At 45.8% G+C, this 26192-nt stretch overlaps 5 protein-coding genes across 5 annotated transcripts; 2 read left to right on the top strand and 3 right to left on the bottom strand.

Moving 5' to 3' along the window:
- Positions 1-1518: 1518 nt before the first annotated feature.
- On the top strand, positions 1519-4260 carry EDB93DRAFT_1241855 (uncharacterized protein; the record flags this gene model as incomplete). Its single annotated transcript, XM_041451937.1, has 11 exons — positions 1519-1671; positions 1727-1870; positions 1892-2020; positions 2072-2422; positions 2602-2979; positions 3004-3084; positions 3119-3309; positions 3334-3443; positions 3489-3586; positions 3637-3826; positions 3878-4260. The coding sequence occupies 11 exons, from the start codon at positions 1519-1521 to the stop codon at positions 4258-4260; spliced, it is 2208 nt and encodes a 735-aa protein (XP_041305229.1).
- A 5837-nt stretch (positions 4261-10097) lies between these two features.
- EDB93DRAFT_1241854 (uncharacterized protein) lies at positions 10098-13493 on the bottom strand (the record flags this gene model as incomplete). The annotated part of the gene is made up of 11 exons (XM_041451936.1): positions 10098-10823; positions 10846-10982; positions 11050-11488; positions 11544-11640; positions 11689-11865; positions 11932-12054; positions 12103-12304; positions 12392-12593; positions 12643-13157; positions 13217-13368; positions 13399-13493. The coding sequence occupies 11 exons, from the start codon at positions 13491-13493 to the stop codon at positions 10098-10100; spliced, it is 2865 nt and encodes a 954-aa protein (XP_041305228.1).
- An 827-nt stretch (positions 13494-14320) lies between these two features.
- EDB93DRAFT_1252766 (uncharacterized protein) lies at positions 14321-16171 on the top strand (the record flags this gene model as incomplete). Its single annotated transcript, XM_041453335.1, has 7 exons — positions 14321-14710; positions 14762-14959; positions 15101-15355; positions 15402-15581; positions 15632-15679; positions 15737-15778; positions 15887-16171. The coding sequence occupies 7 exons, from the start codon at positions 14321-14323 to the stop codon at positions 16169-16171; spliced, it is 1398 nt and encodes a 465-aa protein (XP_041305227.1).
- Positions 16172-19397: 3226 nt separating this feature from the next.
- On the bottom strand, positions 19398-20174 carry EDB93DRAFT_1338745 (uncharacterized protein; the record flags this gene model as incomplete). The annotated part of the gene is given in 4 exon segments (XM_041455404.1): positions 19398-19495; positions 19568-19665; positions 20049-20108; positions 20128-20174. 4 exon segments carry the CDS (start codon positions 20172-20174, stop codon positions 19398-19400), a joined length of 303 nt encoding a protein of 100 aa, XP_041305226.1.
- Positions 20175-22168: 1994 nt separating this feature from the next.
- On the bottom strand, positions 22169-22871 carry EDB93DRAFT_1161424 (HIT-like domain-containing protein). Its single transcript, XM_041450046.1, has 4 exons — positions 22653-22871; positions 22533-22598; positions 22421-22479; positions 22169-22370 (listed from the first exon to the last, which is right to left on the bottom strand). The coding sequence occupies exons 1-4, from the start codon at positions 22742-22744 to the stop codon at positions 22201-22203; spliced, it is 387 nt and encodes a 128-aa protein (XP_041305225.1). The 5' UTR covers positions 22745-22871; the 3' UTR covers positions 22169-22200.
- Positions 22872-26192: the final 3321 nt, after the last annotated feature.

The raw sequence follows: 26192 nt of genomic DNA, 5'->3' as shown, positions 1-26192 counted from the left end.
GCTCGTCAACCGAATGTCCAGTGGAGTTTGCCTAGAAGGGTATGGAATGGGCCTCTTGGACAATCTCTCACGCAAGTGTGCTACCCAGGAAGGTGACTTTGGTGAGTGTAAGAGGTTGGGCTTATACAATAAGCTATCCTTTATGTCAGGAAGGTATGTAATCTCTTCCACTGGGGAGAGGTTAATCCTTGGAGAACTGGGGGACAGCTTAGGAGAAAGAAAAAAGTCAGAGCCAGATAAGAGCTCAGTAGCCATTGTATGGGGTGATGGTGACTCAGGGTAGTTGACCTTCTTGAAAAAATCCAAGGAGGTTAATTCAACACGTGTTGCACTACTTGATGTAGTGCAGGTAAATGCAGGACTGCTTGGTTGAGGAGGAGATGAGACTGTAGATGCAAACTCCATTGACTCAGCATGATGACTGTGCGCTGTGAAACATGAGGGCTTCGGACTTTGAAAGCCTTCACAATTTTTTGGAGCTTCAAGCTACTGTGCAGTGTGCGTGCTCGAGTCCAAGCAAAATTTACGCTATAATGTAAGTACTCCAATTGCTTGCTTCATGATATTGCACATACCTTTGGCAGGCTCTGTCCCAACTGCAAATTGGGGGAATATTTGTCCATCGAGGTACTTATTTCACATCTCAATGCTCCATCTCCTCGCTGGCCTTCCAATGCATGACCACAAACCTTACCTGTGTAGAGATTCACACTATTGCAGGTCTGCAACGTGTTATACTTCAGTGCATACCACCCGGGTTCGCAGCACCAACTCGCAGCATCATTCCCTAGCCTTTTCCCAGCTATTTCCATATCGGGCGACACTTTCCTGCATGTGCGACCCTCACACGACATTCTCATGCTTGCGCATCACTCACTTTCCCACGCTTTCATCACCCTATCATCCAGGAGCATCCACCCACTGTCCAGCAAGTCTCCCTGGTATGTATTTTCGCTTTTATTCAATATGGCACCATATTAGAGCATGGACCCTGACTTACATACCTTATTACATACATTATCTCACACTCGGCTCACTTAGCAAGACACATATATAGGTCCGCATTTTTCACCCTTTACCATAACACACCACTCCTTACCTTAGTGGAGTTCCCTCATGATGTCCATAGCCAGATTTAGAATTTATTAGCAGTCTTTTGTTTTCATTGAGCCCTCATTTATTGCTCATTGCATTTTTGCATTTTTGCTATTTTGCATTTCGCGTTCCCACGCCTTGCGCGCACGTCGCTCACTTCGCACAGCCGCTGTGTGACTGTGGATTTGTCCTCTTTGCTTCCCCTTGGATCAAACACCCTTGTCCCTGCAAGCATAGCAGACTAGGCATCACACTGATCAGTATATCAGCTTCTTGTGTCCCTCCCCTTGTATTTACCATTTGACCAACAGCTGAGTTGATTCATCTTCACCTGTCCCTTCGATATTCAGTCAAGGCGGTCAGATACCCATCACTGGTACCTGTCACCCACAATCCGGATATGTCTATGGGATCAGTAGAAACATGCTGGATAAGTTGGAAGATGATCAATTTGTACATTGGTGGTCGATAAATCCTTACTACCCTTTCACTGACCAAGGTGAATGGGAACTGGGGAAATTCTTGGTCGAAAACCTTAACCAAACCCAAATTATGAAGTTCCTGAAGTTGAAATGGGTAATGCGGAATACTGACCTAAGTTGGAGTCATAATTCCGATCTTGATTTTACAGTTTGATGCTTCGAATCGTGGAAGACCATCTTTTACTATGAAGGATCACCTCCTGGACTGGATGGACTCACTTCCTTCTTTTACCGCATGCAAAGTCTCCAAGTTAGAGTTTAAAGGCTATAAGACTGTCCATCCCATGGAGCTCGTTTGACATGATGTACTGGAGGTTATCCAGCAACTTTTTAGTGATCCGATGTTTGCTAACCACATGACCTTTAACCCCTACATTGCCAACGTTAAAAATCACCGTGAATACGGAGATTATATGAGTGCCAATATGGCATGGAAAATCCAGGTTTTTTTGTCCTATTAATCTAAACCAATAGACTGATTTTGTTATCTCTAGGACTATCTCCCGTTGGGTGCGACTCAAGTCCCAATTATCTTGGGATCAGATAAAACTCCTGTGACGCGACTCGCTGGGGGAATTGAGATGCACCCAGTCTTTGTTACCATTAGTAATATCGATTCCGAGGTCCATTCCAAGGCGACATTACAAGCTTGGTGCTGCGTGGCCTATATTCCCATTGTAAAGTTTCACATTCACCAAGAATACCAGTCCATTCTGCAGGCCAGACTATGGCATAAATGCATAGACCTCGTCTTTGCAAACCTCAAGGTCACAGCAAACAATGGCTGCTTCATGCCTGATCCCTCCCGCTACATTCGCCATGTATTTACGCCACTTGTCGCTCATGTGTGCGACCTGCCAGAGGCTACTATGATCGCTGCAGTCAGTAAAATGTGTCCCTGATAACCATGGCAATACAAGCAGATTTCGGTGATGGGATTCTCCACCTGCCTCGTACTGGGAACCACACATTGGAACTCATTGTGGGGATATCCCAAAATGTCGACCCCTGGGATCTGGACAAGTCTCAAAAGGTAGCCAAAGTCATTAACTTGTCTGGTGTTCACATGCCATACTGGCATGATTGGAAGTTTGCATGTCCATCCGTCTTCCTTGCCGGCAAGGTGCTGCACACCTGCCATAAGTTCTTCACAGACCACCCACTAAAATGGATCAAAGAAGCTCTAGGAGACTATGAGCTCAATACTGACTTCATGGTCCAACATAAGCAGGTCGGAATGTGCCATTTCACAAAAGGTATCACACATATTAATCAAATGACAGGCTGGGAGCATAGAGACATCCAATGCACTATTGTTGCGTCAATTGCAGGGGCCATCCCACACAGATTCATCTGTGCAATCTGTGCCCTTGTAGACTTCTTTTACCTCACTCAAAATCCAGTTCACTCACCTCAATCTCTTCAGTCATTGGTGCAGGCGCTTTTGGATTTCCACTCTTTTAAGGATGCTATCATCCAGGCCAAGGCAAGGAAGGGGAAGAAGGGTGTCAAAGAAGATTTTTTTTATCCTGAAACTTGAGCTTTTCCAAAGCTTTCATGGTACAATTAAGAAATTGGAGAATTTGATGCAGTTCTCTGCAGATGTGACAGAGTGGTTGCTCATCACACATTGCAAGAACCTTTTCCCATGGACGTCCCAGAAAATCAAGGATTTTACAGAGCAGTGTGTGTGCATTCTCAACCGCCAAGAGTCAATGGAAATCTTTGACCTGTATACATTGTTGAGTTCTCACAGGGCGTCACTAGTTAATGCTATACATGCTGAAGATGAAGATGTCACCATTGCCAATCCTGCACTCTCTTGGGTTTCCCGAGTTCTCCTTCATGAAGTCAAGTCAATTCATGGTCCCTAACCTGTCCATAATCACTTTCTCAAGGGTATCCTCTCAGGAGATGCACTCACCGCTTTTCAACTCAATGTCATGCCTGATTACAAGTTGCTGTCAGTGTTTGACATGCGCACAAAATATGCACTCCTAACTTTGACCGTGCACTCGCTGAGTTCATTTATCATTCGTCCCTTTCCAGTGATGAACAGTTTCGCTCAAACCCCAAATCTGTACACTTCCATGTGTGGCACAAGTTCAGATTGCAGCTTCACTCAGCCTTCCAACCACGTGTCATCATGCCAAGCCAAGTGGTTCAAGCATACCCCCCAACCAATGGTTTTCCCTTCGGAAATTGCAATGCTGTTCTCATTGATGCTACAGGCATTGATGGCAAGATGAGTAAGTCTATTCTATCAGCTTATGTTCTAACTCTACTAATATCATATACAGTGAATTATGTTGCGCAAGTCCATCTCATTTTTCAACCAACAGTTCAACAGGGTTCCAATTTGGAACTACCATCTTACCTCTCCGACCCACTTCTCTACGTCCAAGTTTTCCGCTTCATTCACAATCCTGATGACCACCCTGAACTCGCAATGTGGACTGTGGAGCGCACATACACGCAGGATGGAAATGGTAACCGCTGTAGGGAGGGGGCTGTTGTACGAGTGACAGATGTGACCCATGTGGTTGAATTGATACCAGTTTATGGTGAGGCAATGGCCAACGGCATGTCCTCTGCAACTTGCTTGGAGAGCTATGACCGTTTCTTTTTGAACAGCTTTGCAGACAAAGAAAGCTACCATATATCCAGTACTGAGTTTGTGTAGTCAATCAGCAGGATCAATTGTATTGATTGCTATCAAATATACTATGTTATCGTATCACTGAGCCTATCACATGATTCACATCTTATCCACGGAAGATACTTGGCCCATATAGTGATGTGCACGGCTCGGCTTGAGGCCCTAGGCCAGCCCAAGCCGGGCCCAAATAAGCCGGGCCCAGCCTAGGCCTAAGTCATGGCCTGAGAAAGGCTTGGGCCTGGGCTTGAATTTCGAAAAGCTTGAGCCAGCAGCCTAAGCCATGGCTTAGGCATGTTCAGTGGCACTGCCATAGAAGCCTCACTGGAGGTACATTTTCCGACTCTATTTTTGTCTTTTCAACCTTCTGACTTCCATCACTCTTATCAGCTTCGACAGTCCATATGTCGCAGTGAGTTGCCATGTCTTATTTGTGCTTCAGTTGGTCGACGTTACTCACATTGCAGTCAAAAAGCCTACTCTGTCCAACATATCCAGCAATTTACCCTCCTTTGACGCCTTTTCTCTTGTGTGTTGCTACGCAAAAGCTACGGTGAGCTGCCAGCGCTATGTCTTGTGCTTCATGAGCTCGACATAACTCACTCCGCCGTCGGCAAACTAGATCTCAACTGCACAAGCCAATATTTTTGGTAATTTTGAAGCCTTATGTGCTTCACCTTCACAAGTGTGATTGTCCACCCAATATCTTTCAATTGATTTATGTTGGTACGTGTCCCTCTAATATCCCAACTACCTGCTACCTACCTATGATGAGCACAGAAACCGAGCACCTTGTTGCGCATCCTGTATGCAAAACCAAACCTACGGCAGGCCCTTCTTCAACATGCGGAGAAGGCAGCACTGCCATCCCAAACCAAGGCAATTCACGACTTCCATGCTGCAGAGGCTGCTAAGCGCGCTGCCACTTCATCCTCCACCAAAATTGCGGAACCTCCATGCACCTCTCCCATACCATCAGCATCAGCATCATCTGCTGTTGACCCCCACAAAAGGGTGCACCCTGCAGACTCTTATGAAGACTCTGACAGAGAATCTGGCAATGACGAGTGTGAAAATGCACGTACTAATCCCAAGCCTCAAAAGCAGCGCAAATTGGCTGTTGTCCCAACTGAACCAGAATTAGTTGACGCTGACGGTATTCTAATCGACATTGACATTCAATCTCTCATGGAACCAGTGTTGACACGAGAGGCCAAAACTGCTGACATCAACAAATTTTTCGGTGCTACCTTTGATCATGCAAGGGCAAACGGAAAGGTGAAAAAGCACAGGAAGTGCAAAACATGCTGGTAGGTCTGCTTATTTGTAGTTGTACTCACACGCTGATGCATGCTCAATAGGAAAGAATGTATTCTTGTTAATGAAATATCTACCCTCCATCATCACGCTGAGGCAAAGTTCTCTGCCAAATATTGGAAATGGGCCAAAGTGTTACAACTTGGATAGTATCTGTTGGCGACGCTCAAACAGAGCGCATGTCGTCAATGGTCGAGGACATCCTTGGGCTAGCCCAAGGTTAAGGGTCTTACTTGGCGAGGCTTCGGCAAGTAAGATTTAACGCCTATGTCCAAATCGGGTAGCTTATGTCAAGCGGGGCTCGACGATAAGCGTATCTGCCAAGGCTTACGACACCCGAAGGTTAATCGTAAGATCTGCATTAAGTAGAAGGATGGAAGTCTGACTAGTTAACAGGGGGCTTTGCTCATTGACGAAGTCAATGAGTAAAGATCGAGACTAAAGACTTATCCGCGATGAGCAGATAAGAGAGTAGAATATAGACTGCTGGCTAGGCAGAAATGATCACTCTTGTTAGGAGTAGGAGGTCAAGAACCAAGTAGATTCAAGTTGGGGAATAGGATACATGGTAGCGAGTTTATATAGAGGAAAGGATGCATATTAGTGGATGATAACTCGTACTACCAGAAAGGGAACTGGTCAATGGGTAATACTAGAAAAGGGAGGCACGTTCGAGGTGAGTCATAGGTGAACTGGAACGTGCAAGTAAGAAACGAGTCAAAGATAGAAACAGGAAGTGAAACGCGCAGGGGCACGACCATGCAACTGCGGAGCTAAATATAAGTACACATGTGTGACTGCGCACCGAATCATTGATCAAGAAAGGGAACAGGGTAAAGGGGATGCAGCGTGCATTGTATCATAGGTTACTGTCCGGATGGTAAGGGCAAAGGGGACTGTCCACAGGGTCAGTCGGGGGTTGGAATGGAGCATGGGTATGCTTTGTCAGAGAAAGGGTCCGGCCAGATGTACTGGCTCTGTTGAAGCGACAGGTAGAGGGCGAAGGGAAATGCGAGGATGACCAGGATAACAAGAGCAAGGTCAGGGTAAGGGTGTGATGCAAGGGCGGAGACGAGGAGGATGAGGAGAAAAATGGTAGGGGCCCAAGCATCTAGATGTTCTTGTAACACAAAGAACATTTGTTTGAGTCGATGCTTCCTGGCGACGTTAAGGCCCGCAAGGAAAATGCCGTGCAGCAGAGTATTAATGCGCATCTGACTGAGCAGAAGCTCACCGAACGAGTGGTTTCATATATGGATAGGTTGTTCAAACAGGCTGCAATCGAGTGGCTCGTGTCCACTGATCAGGTACTACATTTCTCTTATGATTGAACTGAATTAATGTCTATTTATCTAGCCAATTCAAGCACTCAAACATCCAAAGTTCAAAGAAATGATCGACATCGCAGCTCGCGCAACCAACGGCGTCAAAATTCCAGGCAGGAAGGCAACTCATGCAGAGATAATAAGAACCTTCAAAACTCATCTTACGGGGCTCAGGAGCCAACTCAATGTAAGTAAATTTTATGATATTGCTCTATCTACTTGACTAATGTGGACCTATGTAGGGTGCCACTGTCAAGGGCGCCATCAATACTACCTGTGATGCATGGCAGGCCGAAAATACTGATGGTTACTTTGCTGTCACAGGACACTGGATCGAAGAGAAGACTACTATGCAATGGGAACTCGAAAGTGCGCTGCTCAGATTCACTCAAGTCAATAATGCCCACACAGGCAAGCATCTCGGTGGTGCTTTGTTTAAAATTCTCGATCGTGTTGGTGTCACGCACAAGGTAAGTTAGGTTTACTGCAAGTATATTTGTTAGTCTCATAAATCACACTATCTTGGACATGTCACTTGTGACAATGCCGCGAACAATGGCACCACTCTACAGGAATTCGCAAGGCTATATGAGGCCAAATATGATAAGGAGTTTCCCTGGCGCCAGCAGAAAATAAAGTATGTTTGATTATCACTTCTTACTTAACAAAATTGCTCTCTGACAAATCACATAGCTGCCTAGCCCACATTATCAACATTGCAACACAGACCTTGATCAGCTCGTACAGCAAATCCCCTCATTACAACCCCCATGATCTGAAAGCGCATGAGCCGTCCAATTGAGATGAAATTGGCCTCGTTTGTAGCATTTGTGTTAAGGAACGTTCCTCTGTGAAATGAAAGGAGCTGTACCAGAATGTTCAAACCAAGGGAGGCGTGTCCCAGCCAATGCAACTGTTAATCGACATGAAAGTTCAGTGGTCCTCCACTTATATTATGCTCAACCGTGCAGAGATGAATAAGGAACACGTTGACATGTTTGTATATGAGATGGGTCGTCAAGAGCGTGATTTAGCTAGACGCGCAAAGATTGACTTTTTGCAGCTGTCAAACAGTGAATGGACACATGTTGGGCAGTTTGCCGATCTTCTCTCAGTACATTATTTTCTATTTATTTGAAGCTTCCTACTTATCTTGGTTTTTTAGTATGCTGACATGGCCCAACAAGCTTTCTCATCTGAACAAGGTTCAACCTTACACCTTGCAATCCCGGCACTCAAAACTCTTCACAAGGCTTGGTCATCACGTGCAGAAAGGCCAAAATATGCGAAGTTTGCTCCTGCGCTCAAAGATGCAGCTGCCAAAGTAGACGAGTATTACGAGAAGACGACACACTCTGCTGTGTATGTATTGTCAATGTGTATGTTGATTATTTTTTCATGAACGACTGTGAGTCTGACTTTTGCACTTCAGTACTCAACCCCACAGGGAAAATGTTATATTTCACGAAGCATTGGCCAGAGGATCTGCACAATGATGTGCTTTCTACTGCGGAGACAGTGGTGAGTCATCTTTTTTATTTTATCAACTTAATCTGAATGTGCTACAACTAGTTCAAAGCGCGGTATCTTCAGCTGAACCAAGTGACATCATCGACGTCGCAACACACAACTAAGCCCAGCAGAACTGGCAGTCTCAAGAAGTTAATTCACGAAGTCCTCAGTGACTCCGAGGATGATTCATCGGCCAACCCAGTGCCTACTTCAATTGGTGACCTGACAAGACCATGGTGGGCTGAAATTTTGGCCTACCTCGAGACAGTTGAAGCAGCTCCACCATCTGGCATGTCTACCATTCAATGGTGGGGTGTACGTATTTTTTCGCTACTCAAAAATTTCACGCTAATGATAATCTTACTACTTAAGATAAATGCGCAGAGGTACCCCATTTGGGCTTCACTTGCGCAGGATTATCTGGCCATTATGTCATTGTTGGTCTCCAGTGAGAGGGTGTTCTCGCAAGGTGGTATCACCATCACCAAACGACGCAACCGGCTTAAGGCCGACATCGTCGAAGCACTCCAGTGTCTTAAATGTGCACTACAACACGATCTTCTGTTCCATGAGCCTGCACCATTGTCTCTCGTTGAGTTGGAGCACCTGGACGATGATGATGAAGAAGTGGAAGTAGAAGAGACTGGTGATGATGAAGAAGGTTGGGACATTCTGCTTTTGGGTGATGATGCTGAGGACATGTCGGACACTGAGACGGACATTTACTAGATATATTGTAATTATGCTGCCTAATGCCACAGTGGTCTTGAGCTGTCTGTTGGCTGCAAAAAGCTGCGGCCTGGTTGGGCTTAAGCCCTGGCTTTGTGCTGGCTTTGGCTCATGGCCTAGGCTCTGAATTTTTGTGAGCCTAAGCCCTTCGAAGCCGAGCCTAAGCTTGGTTGGAACATCACTAGGTGCATGTCTTATCAGCCAGATGTGGTGAGTAATATTGGTGTTCAGCATCTCCACCAATCACATGAGTTTGCTAGTGAGGTCATAAGTGTTTGTAAGTGTCCATAATGCGCATAAGTTAAGTGTTCATTTCAGTTGTTTTGCAGACGCACCACCACCACCGTTACAGCATTATGGTCACGCTGATTAGACCATATATAGTAATCACTCCCGGCTTTCAAAGGCCAACATAATATGAAGAACATTGTCAACTGTGAGTGATTGAAGCAAGAGCATGACATTGACAAAATGTGATATTGCAGTTGTGAGTACAGTTTGTAGACTACGAGTATATGAATTCAAAGCATAGAAAGCATAATGAAGGCACTAGTATGAAGGATATCAATGGATCAAAAGCAGCTCAGCAGATCAAAATATGATAACGAAGGGAAAACAATTGATAGAATGATCATACAACTAAAGTACGCGCAGTCTGGATAATGCAATGGTCTAATTTAAGTCTAATGGTTTGGTGAAAGCTGATATGATGCTAGGACGACGTGATGTGATGTTGTATTACTTATTGTGTCACATGTTCTCAAAATTACACATCAGTAAAATATCACAGTTCTTAATTTAACTTAATCTGAACTTGTTCCACTTGGCTTGACATCCAAGATTGTCAAAATGTTCAAGATCTCGATTTGACTTAGAGCACAACTTGAATGTCTTACTGTCAAGCCAACAAAGACACCAAGACAACTCAAAGACAACTTAAGCATTTTAAAGACCAAATGAATTCCAAGGTAAAGTTGTGTATCAAGATGCGAGCTCGAATGAATGGTGATCAATGAACCGATTTATGTAAAATCCTCGAAAAACATCAAGAGAATGGTGGAATTGAAGGCCCCATGGAACAAACTGAGTACCGAATATCAGAAGCAAGTGAGCACCGCAAACAATACTATCAATATGGATTATTGACATGTTGGGAGAGCCATCCTCATCAAAAGATGGCACAACCATGTACATTCCTGTAACTTTGTCTCGTTCTTCAGTAATCCGATAGAACCACTGAACGAGTGCGCATGAATAGATGCAACTATTAGTGAAAGTGAAAGAAAAAAAACAAAAAATTTGAATGACATCCATGCTTAGTATTCCGTCCTGCCTGTCGTCTGTGTTGACGAAGGCACAGTCAAAGTGGCCTGGTCCATTGTGCCATGAAGGTACAGCACGGATATGCTCACGGCGCATGCCAGTGATTCCACTTGGATCACTGGGTGCAATGAAAGTCGCAGCAGCCGAATTAAAGACCTTGATAGCTCCCATATAGGATGGACAATCACAAAGCAGAACATCTGCAGAAGAATGGTGATCATCGGCATGTATTTGATCATAAAGGAAGAGATGGATGAGGGTTGGGAGTGATGGCACCTTGAGTTCATGCGCAAGGCCACTGACAGTGCACGTGTGTTTTCGTTCTGAATATTGTGTCAATGAGAAAACACCAATGAAAGGTTTGATACACACAAAAAGTGCATGCTAACTGCACGTCAGCAATGACATTGACATCATCTACAATACCCTGATCCTCAACATCGTTGAAGTTGTCACTCTCACTGGCAAAAGGGTTATTTTCTTCGTGCACATTGTTCTGTTGGACCTCGGAGTCCCCATTGCTGATAGCAGACTGATTTTCAACTGGAAAATTCAATGAGTGAACCGAATTGGAGTCAAACAGAACACTTACAAAATGAATTGAAGTAACTAAAGGCGCAAGAGCCTTTGAGCATACCACACACAGCAAAATCAACTCTTGATGCAGCAATTTTATCCAGGCGTTGATTGGTTAAGAGCATTTGATGGAGTGCATTATACCTATTTAAATGGTGCCATGGTTCCTTTACCACTTTGATGTGTTTGGATTCTGCAATCGACGAGCAGAGACCGTTTGGAGCACCAAACATGCAGATGAGGAGCTCATATTGGGTGAGAGAGTGTTGGCGGGGTAGGGAGACGTCAAAGCGGACACTGCTAGTCTCAAAGATGGTGCGATACCTATGAAAGCGCCTAAGGGCGTCCCTCAGCTGTGCAAGAGTCTCATCTGTAACCACATTTGTGCATCCAATGTAGCAGAACTCCAACAAGGATTGAAAAGCTCGAACCATATCGTCGGGCACGTGGCCTTCAATTGCTGGTATGTAAACCTATATAAGTTGTGTAAGCGTAACAAAATCATTGTATGTAAGTGCGAAAACTTACCTTCATCAATGCCTTGGAGTCATCTCCGGTCCATTGAGAGAATCCGCGCCCTTGCAGAAAGCGTTGTAAACCAGGGAAGGATGGAGCAGCAGCAATTCTAATGTATTGTTAATTGTTGCAAATGATAACAAAAGATTGAACTTACCTTCGGTCAATGTCGTCTAAGATCGCCTTAGCCCCAGTTTTCCCATGTTTGAGTTCCAGGTACTGACACACCCATTCAACGAGGTGATCCTTGAATGTTCCTTTGATGAGTTGATGCAGAATATTGGGCAGCAAGGAGCTCATGGATGTCGGTGCAAGGAAAGTCATTTGTAAAGGGCTATGGAGTGTGATAGTCAATGTGATCACAGTATATAAGAACAATGTGAGGGTACATACCACTAACTCTCCAATGATACCGTACTCATCCCAAAGGACACCAAAATCAATCGAGTCCACGAGCACATCAGTGTGTTTACGCGACCGAGAAACTCCTCCATCATCGAGAGTTGAGGGAAATGCAAGGCATCTGTGAATGAAATTAGTGCAGAGGACTCTGCATGATAGCGATACTTACCTTCCACACCAATCTTTGACTATACAAGCTAATACGACCTGCTCTTTGTAGTTGGCGATGTAGGGACCAAGTCCATATAAAATGTGCCAGTAGTGTCCATCGCCGCAACGTGTGACTTCAGGTGTCATCATTCCAGGTTTGAGGGTGGCGAAGATCTTCGACAGTGAGGAGTGGAATAATTGCTTCTTGAATTTGCAGGTATCTCACATCATCTGCATTCCTTTTTTTTGGCTACATACAATGATGACAATGTAAGCTTCACACTAGACTGAGAGAAACGGAAACATACTCTTTGGAATTGCCAAAAACCCGATCAGGGCCAACGCGTTGCGATGAGAACACCAAATGTTGTTGTGAACGTTTCCAATTGAGAGATACAGTGGGTAGTCGTCGTTTTGGCCGGTAGCAACAGAAACAGTCGTCTTGTCGCTACCAACAATGATGGGGACAAAGGCTGCGCCATGTGTTTCCAGATCCTGCGCAATTTGGTCCTGTAAATGATATCAGTACGAGATTGTAATAGCCACAAAAAATACATACCGCTTGCTGCCAGGCCCAGTCTCCTGACATGAAATCCTTGTAACAACATTGCTCACTCTTCTCCTCAAACTCCCAGTACGGCACATAATCAATTGAATTCTTGAAGTCCAGGTTTGCAAGCATGTTCTTGATGACAGTGTGGGGGTCCCGAAACCATACTTCGTGGGACTGTTCCATCCATAGTGGACACTGTCCAGCAGGTTTGTCGCCATTATACTGGAGAGAAAAGCTTTGCCAGGTGATGTCGCCTAGCAGTGTGGCGTCAATAGTCTTGTATAAGTCCTTGTGGTCAGCAAATGGTGGGTTGTCATTGTGAACAGTGAGAGTGACCCCCCACAAGTGAAGGATTTTGTCGATGTCACCAGCGGACATCTGGTTTTTAGTGTACAAAAATTTGGCACACTCGAACTCGAGTCGGTTGTGATACAGAGTCCAGTTGTTAGAGCTTTGTGCTATGTAGGGAGGTGGAGGAGTGCTGGGATCAAGAAAATTGCTGTTCTCATCACAAATATGACCTGTTGGCGCAGATTTTCGTCAGATACAAGCTAGCATGGCAGCAAAACTAAGAACTTACCAGTCAGAAGGTCATGATAATCGCGTATGAGCCCAGACTTTGATTTGTGCGGTGCTGTCGGAGTGTCTCCTTCGTCTTGAATTTCTTCAACTGAAGCATGGCAAGCGGATGACGACTGAGTAGAATGAGTGAATGAGTGGCTATGTGCCGAGCTTTAATGAACTTTCAGCCCAGACACGGACTTGAACCAGCGTTTACAGCCTGGATAGGGACACTGAATGCGTCGAGCACTGAACGCCCGCCGTTTGAGTTGTGTGCGAGGGATTATGACCGGCATGTTGGAACAGATGGAGTGACAAACTGCAAAGTTCAAACTGTTAGCAAACATGCTAACTCTGAGTAGAATGTAGTGTAATACATATGAAACGGGGTGTGAAAATTGACTTAGGGTTTCAACATCCATTATGACCGCTCTCCCATTCACACTAAATTTTCTTGTCTCTAAACCAGTCCTTTCGCCCAATGGCACACCCAAATACTCGCCCTAAGAATGCAACCCAGCATTCTGGTGAGATTATCCTCCAAAACAAGCAAAAAAGATGCACTGCTCGCGAAGTAAAGGAAGACAAGGAATGAATGGAGCAGGAAAGGCAGGAGAATGAAGCCACTGCACAGTGCAACACCGAGAGAATTGCCTCTATTGAAGATAAGATGGCATTGAAGGAGCTGAAAACTCTTATGGACGCACCTAAACCTCGGCCCTGTGCACGTCCTATACAAAAGAAGGCCAAACCAACCATCGAGGACAACAATGATATTGCAGAAGGCCCTATGGAGAGCAAGGACAATGAAATCATGGATGTCGTTACAGATGATGACAATGGCGATGAGGACCTGACAACATGGGATTTAATTGAGAGGTAAAGGATCTTCAGAAGACTCACCCCAGACTTTAGCTGACCATTGTGTTGTCCAGTGATGAAGAAAGCATAGAAGTGCGGCCAAGGAAGAAGCGTTCACAGAAGATGGCTTATCGGGAGGCTGTCCAGGATGTGTGAAGTGTTAATAATAAAGGTGGCATTAATCAGAAGGTGATCACACAATTGCGGCACGTGGTGACCCAAAAGGCAAGAAGGTGTAAGTTCTTATTGTTTCCCATCCACTATGTTATTGCTCACCGAAACCACACTTTCTCACCTTGATCTCCTCAATTGTTTCAGTATGGATGTCAGCGCGATCAAGGACGACTTTTCGGGAATGGGAAAAACCAAGGACTGGGCTGAGAGACTTGCAGCAAGCAAGTTGCTCAGGCCTCCAAGCCTTCAAGCACATTCTCAAATGTCCTCAGCAACTACCTCAACAGCCGTTTCAGCAATCTCCAGGGTGACCACTACTAGCGCTCATCCTGCGCCTCCCCCTACTCCATCAACCAATGGGCAAGGCAATCTTCAAGAGCCTACCACAGCCTTTTTGGATAGCGATGATGATTCACTCGAGCGTGAGGCGGCCTTCAAAGCTACCAAAAAACCTGGTGGCAGAAGCACAACTTCTGCAGTATGTACATTATAATTTTCTTACATTCACATTGCACTCACTTCCCTTCAGGATATAGTGGAAGTCCGGGATAGTTCATTATCTCCACCTCCTTCCATGCAGACATCAAGAGCTACTGCTAGACTTGACATCATCCTCATTTCCAGTTTATCAATGGACATCGATTTCGGCGACAGCAGCCCCAGTGAGGACATAATCCCACCTTCTGCCCCTCCAGCAGCGAAAAATAACAAGCGCCTCACAACTTCAGTAAGTTTCAACCATTCTGAGCTGGCCACTTCTTTCGCTGTTTAATGTGGTACTTATCTCTTTGCTTGACATGGACCAATGTGACCATCAGTAGTCAAGCCCCCCCCTTCAAAATGAGCAAAGACAGACTCTCACTCCAAGGGTGTCTCATCACACCGTGATGGGAGTGGCACCAATCACTGGTACCAGAACAACGATCTTCCCAAGGGATGCCAAGACGGTAATGCCTGGTGTCGTGTGTTCATACCAAGTGTGGCACACTGGGCCAGTGGAGATGTTGAGCCATGGGGTCCTGATGATAGTGATTTGAGGGAGACTATGCAAGAGATGTGGGACCATATATACTGGGGCCGGATTCAGCACGAGATCTCCCGATCTGGTGCTGTCATGAAAGTTGTAAGTCTGTTATTTGTGTCACTTAGAAGTTCACTAACATCTGTAGGCAAAACAACACCTCATGGAATGGCGCGGAGGCTTCGGTGTTGCAGCTTGCTCCATCCTCACTGCGTTTTTTGCACAGGATGCCGATTTGTTAGATCCTGTCACTCACTTGGACTTCTCGAAAGCTATGCTCAAACAAAACAGATTTATTTTCAGGGATAATTCAGGTCTCATTCCCAAGGTAAGTGATATCATTGTTGTCACGAGACCATCCTGCTCATTTGTTCAAAGAATTGGATGGGCATGTGGAGATCTTCTTTCATACCTCAAACATTCGCAGTCGCATCTCAATTTCACCTTTGGCCAGTGTTGAAATCCCCGCCCTGAACTGCCAAGAAGTCTAGCGCACGGGCTGCCTTTGCCCTCGCTGTCACAGCTGTAAGTCTCAATTTATATTTCAACTATATTTTTAAAATATTCTCCATAGGTTTACCGCACTCTTCAACTAGTCGTTCGATAGGAACATGACTTTCGAAATCATTCAAGAATCACGCAGGCAAATGCAAAGGTGCGAAGACAGATAATGGTGATGTTTGGATGCCCGTCATTGTGAAGGGCGAGCAGTATTCTTTTAGTAAACCCATCTGGGGGGGCATGACCCTCAAGTTTATGGGTCCCATTTCGGCGCTTTCTGATGACGACTTTGCGACCATTGTGGAGGAAGCTCAACAGTATGCCAAGATTTCAAAAAATGTTGGGAACTCAAGGACTACTACCAGTGTTGCACCTGACAAGGACGACATATTTGCTGACCTTTTTGCTTTCCGCTAACGGTGAGTGATTTCGGCTGCTGCATGTAACTCATTGTTGATATGCACACAGATGATGTTTAAAGGGCAACTGTGACCTCACTCGCCTTCCTCCCATTCAAGGACCCTTGTTAAGTCTCCTGGATTGTTCAGTTCCTCAATGCTACTACTCGAGCTCATTCAACAATTGTTTTTTTCACTGTTTAGACATACAGTATCATTGATGCCTTGCTTTTGTTCCGCATTCCACTAGCCCTGCTTTCTGTCGCATTCACACCCATGCTTTCCATCATCATTCATGCACACCACATTGCTCATCCATATCAGCCTTACTACTTTAATCATCCTTATTTGTTTATTGATTTCTTACTGGCTTACTGGCTTTACTCTTATTCCACCTTAGTTGTCTTATGAACTTGGTTATTCTTGCTTCGCAAAGGTGTCATTTATAAGACGAGAGACTTGAACTAAGTGAAGTGTCTTAGAAAAAGACTAACTTATTTTGTCTTGGACGAGATTTTAAGCTTGTTAAGTTAATTTAAGAACTGTGATATTTTACTGATGCATCTAGAAATTATTGTTCCTTTATCAGTGTGCCCCAATGTGCATTTCTTATTAAAATAAGTATCTAGATGTATTCTATAGAACTGATTATACCACACTTTCTGTACTCAACTAACAATTTGACAAAGAACTTAGGCCACTATCGAGAAACTCAGAACTTATGTTTTGAAACTTCGGGTGGCTGTATTCTAAGGTTTACAAGTGTAGTAATGTCGAGCCCTATATCCGGGATTTGCCTTTTGCCCACCTCTTGGTGTAATATGTCAGAAATTTCTCGATCACACGCCTCTTGGAACTAGGTATTGTATCACCAACCATGATACTAAAGCGAAAGCAGAAACATGACTCACTGTCGCCATGTGCCCCTCAGGCTTCTGGCTTAATTTTCAACCGACGACTAGATGCATTCTAAACCTTGACTCTAAGGCACGCAAGTGAGTCATGTGGTTCAATCCTGGCTGCATAGCATACTCACGAGACAAAAGTTACTGCAGCACTCCGAATGTGAAATGCAAGAAGCACCGTTGGGATAACATGATGCAACAAACTCAGATGCTGTCAAAGCAACGATAATGGCGAGAAGGGAGAAACACATTTTCTGTGCGAGGAGATATGGAATCTTCTGAGGGGAATATCGAATGATATCTCTGAGGATGTAGGAACACTGTGGCCTAGTGCTGCCGCAGTTCAGTCCAGAACCTAGGTTCGAACCCGAACCTTTGCAGACCAGACCCATGGTTCGGTCACAGGTCCAGACTTTCTGTTGGACCGAACCCCTTGGTAAGTTCGGGGTTCGGTGTGTCGTCAATAAATCTGGACCAGTTCTGAACACATCCGGACTGGTTGGAACCTCATGACTTTTCGAAGTCGAAGCCTCATGCTTTTGGTGAGGCTTTCTGTTTAAGTATCGTCCTTGCCCTTCTGTTCACCGTCTTCTCCTACTTCTCCTGCGTTCTAGTAGGCAAGGCAATCTCTCAGCAACTTCGGTAATGCAGCAACTCATTCAGGTGCCAGTGAGTTCGCAACAATTCTACTGTCTGTCCCAATTAACTTATAATGCAATTTATTTCAGAACATACCTACTGTTGTGATTCACCATACTCGCCATCTGCCATGGGTTCTCGTTTTGGTGGTTCATGGTGTGCAACAGTTTTAAAACTAGTTTTAAATATATTCACTTGGTACCTAGGGACATTTATGCCTCCTGCTGCTATGTCTGAGTCCTCTGCATGTCACGCTGACGGTTCGTTGAAAGACGCCAGTGAAATTCAGTGGTACAATGATGTTGAAGACGACACCCCAATGGTTCCTCCCCCTGCTCCCGCCAACAATGGCACTCTCAACTCATTTGTCCGTCGTTCTGGTCGCGCTGTCAAACCCACAGAGAAGATACGCGAGACTCTGGTTGCCAGCAGTACCTCAGCCAAACGGTCAGCTCCAGAACCTCTCCAAGGTGTCCCTGCACCCAAACGAGTGTTCATTAGCCAAGAGGACGACTATGACGACAATGAAGACGCACCTGCACTTGAAGATGTTACAGATGATGAGGAAGAGGATGCCGAGAGTGCTGAGAAAGAAGAGGCTTACCAATGGATGAAGAAGCTTGGCGACCAGGATCGCGAAGACCGCAAATCTCTCAAGAAGGACGAACACAGCGCTGACTTAAGGACAGTCTTCACTTTCGAGAAAGGCCGTCTTAATCCCCACACCCAGGAGCTTGAAAACGGGTGGTGGTGTGAGGTGTGCAAGGCCAACAATGTCATTCTACACCAGTGTTTCTTTAAAGGCAGTATCTCGACTCGACGCACGCACATTGCGCGCAATCCCAAGTGCCACTTCCCAGTTTATCGGGACCGCTGCAAACAATGTGGTCTTGTGATGCACGATCGTGCAATACCTCAAAACTGCAAGACGACTGATATAGCGTATGTTATTTTTCTTGTTGTTTTCTTCTCCTTTCATTGACCTTTACAACCAGTCAGGAAACCTTGGACGCATTTTCGGCTCCTTATGATAACCATGTCGTTGTGCACAATGAGTAAATTTGGTAGCTATTTGTACAGTACAATGCTGTTGTCATTTTCTAATAATTGAAACAATGGTTCGAGGGTTCGAACCCGTTCTGAACCTGGACCGAACTCTTGTGAACGCGTTCGAAGGCGTCCGGTTCGAGGTTCGGCCATCTTGCTCTAGAGATTAGAGGTAGAGCGGGATAGAAAAGGATCTAACAGGTAAGAGCAAGTCTCAGTCTCTAGAAAGAACTGAGACGCTCGCAATGGTTGGGCGCTAGTATTTATACGGTAAGCGCTCTCGATTATTTTGAAGGTAAAAATTTACTTTGGACCATTTCGGTCCCGACGTCAACAGGTACTCCCTGTTCCTTCCGTCCCCGGCACACTTCTTGCGCTCGTACCCTCTACTCCTCCTCCCGTTCCTCTCCGGCTTCGGTATCTTCGGACTCAGCGGAATCGGATGTCAATACTTGCCTGAACCTGACCACTGGTCGAGTTCGGGGTTCGCAGATATGAGGTGACGAACCCGACCGAACCGGACTTCGGCAGCACTACTGTGGCCCGTGCCAGGGACAACGACCAGCTTTTATATCTTGCATATACTTATGGGCACTTTGCTGTCAGACCATACGAAATTTGGCAGAACCTGCAGGAGAGTATTTATCTGATTTACTACGGTTGTATCATGACTTGCTGGCAGGCATCATCAATTCTCTTATTCGTCACAACAGAACGCTCGCTGGAACTCCCGCTCTCTCGTCCCGATCTTACTGCATACCAATTGAGTTCGCCAGCGCAGCAACAAAGTTGAGAAGTTAAAACTCATTCTCGTAGGTACTTACGTGTCACAGTTCCTCTGAAGTCTTTGAATCCGACACCTGGCGAGCGGACGGTAAATTCGGCAAGTGTGACTATCCGCACTGACAGGCCGTCACCCAACCTTGCATTTCATCCAACACTCGCTCGATGAAGAGTCGTGACGTTGCTCCAGGCTTCTAGCTTAATTCTCAACCGACGAATAGAGGCATATCAAACCTTGACTCTAATGAGTCATGTGGTTCAATCCTGGTTGTACAGCAACCTGCTCATAGTACTTACGAGACAAAATCAACTGCAGTAATCTAAGTCTGCTTGGCAAGGTTCATTGTCGGGCCTACAAGATGCACTAACAAAACTCACTCTCGCGACATGCCGCCCGGGCTGCCGGCTCAATTTTCAACCGCTATAGGAAATATTCTCGCAGAAATCTTGATCCGCAGTCTAAGGCGCGTATGTAAGTCATGTGGTTCAATCCTAGTTGCACAGCGCCCTGCTCATACTCACAAAGTGGTAACACCATTGAGTGCAGCACTCCCCATCTGACCTGCAAGATTCACCGCGCATCTGACATGATGCAACAAACATAGGTGCTGTCAAAGCAACAACAATGGCGAAGAGGGAGAAATGCATTTTCTGTGCGAGGCGATATGGAATCTTCTGAGCGGAATCTCGAACGATATCTTTGAGATTGGAGGATCATTGAAGGACGACGAACAACCTTTATACTATCTTGCATATACTTATGAGGCACAATGCTGATTGATTTGGCAGAATTGATATTGCTGTCAGATGACACGAAATTCGGCAGAACCTGCAGGAGAGTCTGATTATGGCAATTGTGTCATGACCTGCTGGGCCAAAATCGACAATTCCCTTATTCAACACAACGGTCTCTCGTCTCGATCTTATTGCCTATTATTTGAACCCGCCGGCGCAGCGACAAAGTTGAAAAGTTCATACTCATTCTCGTAAATACTGCCGATTCACAGTTTCTTCTAAATTTCCAGACAATCAAGTTAATGCATGGCATGGGCGTGCTGCTGCAGTCCTGACGTGACACACGAATGTGCAAGGGTCCCTATATGCTCCACATTCAGCTCCCACATGTCCATTCCTTTGATGTTTTATTGATCAAGGGACATGCGCTACCACCTACATCAGCTAACGACTATTCTCTTTTCCTCCTTGGAGAAGGAGCGGATAACTCGTCGTGAAGGAACATTGTTCTTCAGCTTCTTTTGTGAGAGGCCTTATGTGCTTGGGAATGTTCCATTTATAATCGCGATGAAGGATATCACTGAACTCGACTATCAGCATAACAGGAATCCAAGATACCAAGTGATGACATTGGCCATGGGGGAGCCATCACGTACAATTTGCACATACATGCAAAGTTCGCCAATAATAAGTCATAGAAGCGGCCTCCTTGTTCACATAAAGATCATGGAACCAAGCCCTAGGCCGCCCTTGTATCGAGCCGAGTTTAACGTCAAGCTGAATAAAGTAGCGCTTGAAAGGAGGTTGACGTGGTATTCGTAGTGCATTGGTCCACCTGAAGTACCCGGGCAGGTCTACAATCTGTGACTTCAAGAAGGGCCCGGGCGAGCAAGGTATGTCTCTTCAGGTGGTATCTTGTGTACATGAGAGTAGCCCTTGATATCAAATACAAGGCATTAGTGAAACTCTGATCTGAAACATACACCGGTGCACTTACATATATTCCATCTGTGAACGCCTGCTATGTCCTTGATTAATCGTGTGGGCTTTATATTCTTGCGAAACCCACCACGTTGAGTCGTCAAGATACAAGATGCACTAGATGGCTGGTCGGTGCTCATGCAAAATTTCATGGCCTGATCCAGAGCACATAAGAGATATGCCTGGCGGATTCGAAGGAAGCATGGCCATGTGTTAGTTGTCATGCAGCGTGGACGAGGTCAAGAGACTGCGAAAGTGTTTGGGAGACCTTGTCGTACCACGTACTGGAGTGGGGCTTGACCCAACATGAATGAGGCTTGACACGACATGGTTGGGGTTTGATGTGATAATGCGGAATATAGAGGCCGCATCGGACTTGAGAAGGTGATGCAGACAATCCATTTCCGAAGTAACGAGGAAAACGGACGAATGCTTGGTCGAGTAGTTCATGTCACCTGTAAGTTTCCAGCCTGCATGTCCAATAAGGATTATACACTACAAAAAAGGTGACTGGTTCAGGAATGAAATAAATAGATAAGAATACATGGGTGTTGGCTGCCTGGGCTTATTGTCTACTACGACGGATGTCAGCAGACAGCCAAGGAAAGATCATACCAGATCACCATTAAGTATACCCCTCGCACGACAATAAACCCAACAACCTCTACCCCGGCAAATCTTCACCCCAAAGCTCAGCGATGCACAGCCCACCATACTTCTAAACCCCGCGTGTACCTGAGTTTCAAGCCGAAACGCCCGGGAATCCATGATCTCTGCCGATCTGCTTCATCCGATCTGCGTCCTGAGCGTATTCTTCATCGGTCGTAGGGTACGAAGGCCAACTCTGAGGTGTTAGGATGAGGCCCTGATTAGCTTTGTCCAGTGGCTTCGTCACGACGTGGAAATGCACATGGTCGACGCTTTGCCCAGCTGTCCTGCCGTTGTTCTGATTGCCGTGTTAACTTAGCGCGCGAGTATGGAGAGAGCAAGAGCTCGTGCATGTGGAGCGTACCTGGATGATGTTGTATGAATCCTCGCCGTTCATCACTGCTATCTTCTTCATGATAGGGCCAACATCCGCGAGGAACTCATCCGGAAGTCCAGGATCTGTTAATGTCCGGGAGTGGTCTAACCCAATTGGTTAAACGCAGATTTGCCTGATTTGAAGGGGTACGCACATTTGGGTATGATGAGGGTGTGCCCATGAGAAACTGGAGGCTTCGCGAGAAAGGCGAGACTTTTAAAGTGGCGTTGGTGATTGAGCGGTGATCGGGTGATGTGGCGGCGTACCTGTGTTTCGTTTCGTACACCTTGAAACTCGGGGCTTCCCCGGTGACGATCTTGCAGAATATACAACTGGAGATATTTTTTGAGTGAGAGAACGAGATAGATATTGGGTTTGGAGCGTACTTTGGGTCGAGCTTCGTGTCATGTGGAAGGGTGCCCGCGTCTACGTTTATCGCTTCGGAATCTGCACTCGACTTTCCGGAGGAAGGATCCATCGAATGGGAGGTAGTAGTTGGTAACTATTGGAGACGATAAGCTTCTAGATTGATGTAGGTCGTGATAAAGGCACGACGGGTCCTGCAAACTATAAAGACAACTTACCATTCCCTCTGTATTTATATGCGATTCTACAGGAACAATGTCTTCCGTCGGATGGTCGGTTTGAGGGGTGAAAATGGAAGCGAGCAAAAGAACGGCACTGGCCAACAGGAAGGACTTGTGGCGCGAGAGGGTGTCCATTGTGGAAGATAGTGCTTTGGATCTTGTTATCGCGCATTTTGGAAAGCTGTGGGTTGCGGTGTTGCACTGCCTTGTTCTTGGGCGTCTCAGACGGAAGGTTGCCACGTCTCTGGCCCAAGCTTCACTGAACGGCCAAATGCTTTCCTACGCAGTTGGTTACTTTTGTTTTATTGTTCGCTGCCGCTCTATTATCATGAATTTGTTTTGTTACCTTGCGGATTCGTACAGGACAAGAGAGATTTATAGACGCTGTGTCGTTCATGCCGAACGAAAACGACTCCTTTTTGACAGAGACACGAAAACAAACACGAAAACAACGACAAAAACGACTCGAAAACGCTACTGTGAACGTGGCTAATGCTGTACAGCTCTTATCATGACGGATGAAACGTTGAAGCCTTGAAGGGTTCAAGCGGAAAGTGCGGTATAACTGTAGCCCATAGCCATCTATGCATCAACTCACAGCTACCACGACCGAACCGCGAGATGGTCACAATATATGATCATCTTGTACAAAGTATCACAGCACATATTCAAGCTGAAGTACGAACTTTGATACATGGTATTCGGGGCAGATTGCTTAGCCGAGGGCGAATGTCGTTAATGTCGACCACTGCACCGAGCTAGAATATATTGGCACGTCCACCATGAAAGACGTCATGAACCGCCACCTGGGCTGGTGGGTATCTAGAATTCTTGTGTCGGAGTGGCAAACGAATCCGGTGTTCGATATGAGAACAAGAACAGGGTCACTGCAGTTCCAAACGCCAGGCTAGTTAGGCCTCTTGAGTCATAGATGGACAGGAAGGTGGCCAGAGCCACAGACGGCAAATAGAACATGACAAGCGCAGCGAGAACGGCGCAGCTGAGCGCTGAAGTCTATTAATAGGTCATGACGTCGCATGAGGATAGAATTTCGGAGCAAGTATTGGCCGGGGAAAACATGCTCACCACGTTTTGTAACAGCCTCCATCACAGCCAGCATGCAGTGGTCAAAAAAAATTACATGCTGGGTGAAAACGTAAAACTCTCACGTATTCCAGCCACTCCACAAGAAAAGGTGGAACGAACGACTATACAAAAATGGCTCCCAAAAACAAGACTCATGCAAAAGATCCTTGCGCCTTGCACGACGCCCCAACCCAATTCTTTAGTCTTGGATAAAGGATTCGGGTCGAAGATGCTGCGCCTCCCCCAAATCGGCATATACCTCGTCCCATCGTTCGTTTTGTTCATATGACACGCATGACATTGAACAAAAGGGGAAGGATACCAATCTGGATGGAAGTATCATCACTATGTTTGACCGAGACCCTAGTTGAAACGTTGACACATGACGCCCTCCTACTAGGCCAATGCAGTATAGCATGTGCATCGACAGTCAAATGACTGTCGGAGGATATGACCGGGCGAGAGAAATCAAACAAGACTGTAAAGATAGGTATCGAGTACTGATCCACAGGACGGATGTGTTGCAGAAGTCTATACAAATTGCAGAAAGTCAGGAACCAGACGGGCAGGCCTGGGATACATGGCGCCAGAGGCTGATTTTGACAGCCAGGTTTAATTGATATGCCGTGAACTTATCCCCGACTCGACTTGAGGAGAGAGAGAAAGGGGGGTAGTGAATGACCTAGGGACTACTGAGATTGAAACCCAGAGCTTGAGCTTTCGACGCCAGAGTTGATTCGGTAAAGTTCGGAGCACGAGCACACTCGGGTCGAAGACTGTCGATCATCTAGCAGTTCAACACGTGGGTCGATATTCCAATGACTTTTGGAGGACATGATAACGCAACGAACGCTTAGCGAGCCGCAAAGAAAAAGGATGTGTTGAGAAGTGTTGCACAGGTGTCCATGATGATTGCTGAGAATCAGGGAGCGTGCGGGCCAGTCGCCTGGGATGCTTCCAAGGATTAATGATGTGTCAGAAGGAAAATAGGTGGAGGCAGGGACGAACCTCATTGTGAAAGACGCTCGTCAAAATAACCCAAATGCCGCATGCAGCTTGGCGAGTAGCTTGATGGTCATCTGCAGAATACAAATTCGTCCTCCATAATAGCAAGTGTCAACTTGAGTTCTTTGTCATTCAGCACCTCCTGACACTGGAAAATGAGCGATGAAAGACCACGCCGAACACTTGTTCGCAGGGACAAAGAAACGTCGGGTGGAACCAATGACTGGAGTGACCGAGGGTCGTCAATTTGAAGTGAGCATCTGGGGTCTCAGACTCTCGCAGTGATATTTGAAATATTACTCCGTGCCAAAACCCTGACCAGGCACATAGTACTTACTACTCATCAGTTATCACTCCATACCATCCATTCATCCCAAAAACCAAAACTTACCAAAATTACACAGCAGTTTCTACCCGGGAACCTTATATCCCGTCAAATCTTCGATATGGCTCTTAATAACCAGCATGCCCGCCACGCTTCGTCGGATTCGTTTCTCAATCTCTCACCTTTTCTCACAGTAGCTACGCTACCAGTCTCTACGTCAGTCTCTCCGCTTCGTATCCTCTTCTCTCAATTCAATATTAGTCCTTCTCTCATCTCTACTAATATTGAATTATCTTCACCTAATTGAGCGACGATACAAAGGCGGCGCATAAGGAGCGCTTGATGGATCTTGTTTATTTTTTTCCTCTCACTCTGAGAAACGTACCATTACGCACCCGAAAATTATAGACGTTCTCCTTACAGACCCTCAATAAATCACTCATGAACCCTACCATAATGGATATAGCGTCCTCTGAAACCCCGAGTCCGTGTAAGGTGGAGGAAATGGGGGGGCGGAAGATAGGCATTAAGGAGGCTAGGGGGTACAAGTATGTCATTGATGTGAGTCGTCTTCTTTCCTTTTAAAGTTCGTTTTCATTGCATTGCTTGGTGTGGATTGTACTCATGCGTTGGCAGGTGGACGTGGAGGCTCATGACGAATGATTCAGTTGTGTTCAAGTCTACGGTGTATCCCAAATGGTGCGTCCTTTCTTTTTCTCGTTTGTCGTGTTGTAATTCCTAACGTTTTATTTCTTCCCTCATCTTCTAGAAGTATCGACGAGATCCACGAGAATGAGCAGCAACTTCTCTATTTTGTCGCTGAACAGGGTCACTGCAAGTTCAAATGACTGAGGGATTGGCTTACGATTCGGACACAATGGTTGCAATTGATTCAAAACACTCCTGCAGATTCTGCCGAAATT

Source organism: Suillus bovinus, assembly GCF_016758785.1.
Source record: "Suillus bovinus strain UH-Sbo-P2 chromosome Unknown EDB93scaffold_50, whole genome shotgun sequence".
Classification (NCBI taxonomy): Eukaryota; Fungi; Basidiomycota; class Agaricomycetes; order Boletales; family Suillaceae; genus Suillus; species Suillus bovinus.
The sequence above is the reverse complement of the archived record's forward strand: the minus strand, read 5'-3'. Positions and strand labels throughout refer to the sequence as shown.

Coding starts and splice junctions, on each gene's coding strand:
- EDB93DRAFT_1161424 (XM_041450046.1), bottom strand. CDS start 22,744: ATGGATCCTTCCTCCGGAAAGTCGAGTGCAGATTCCGAAGCGATAAAC. Junction 22,599..22,652: donor GACACGAAGCTCGACCCAAA/GTACGCTCCAAA, acceptor AAATATCTCCAG/TTGTATATTCTGCAAGATCG. Junction 22,480..22,532: donor GTGTACGAAACGAAACACAG/GTACGCCGCCAC, acceptor CCACTTTAAAAG/TCTCGCCTTTCTCGCGAAGC.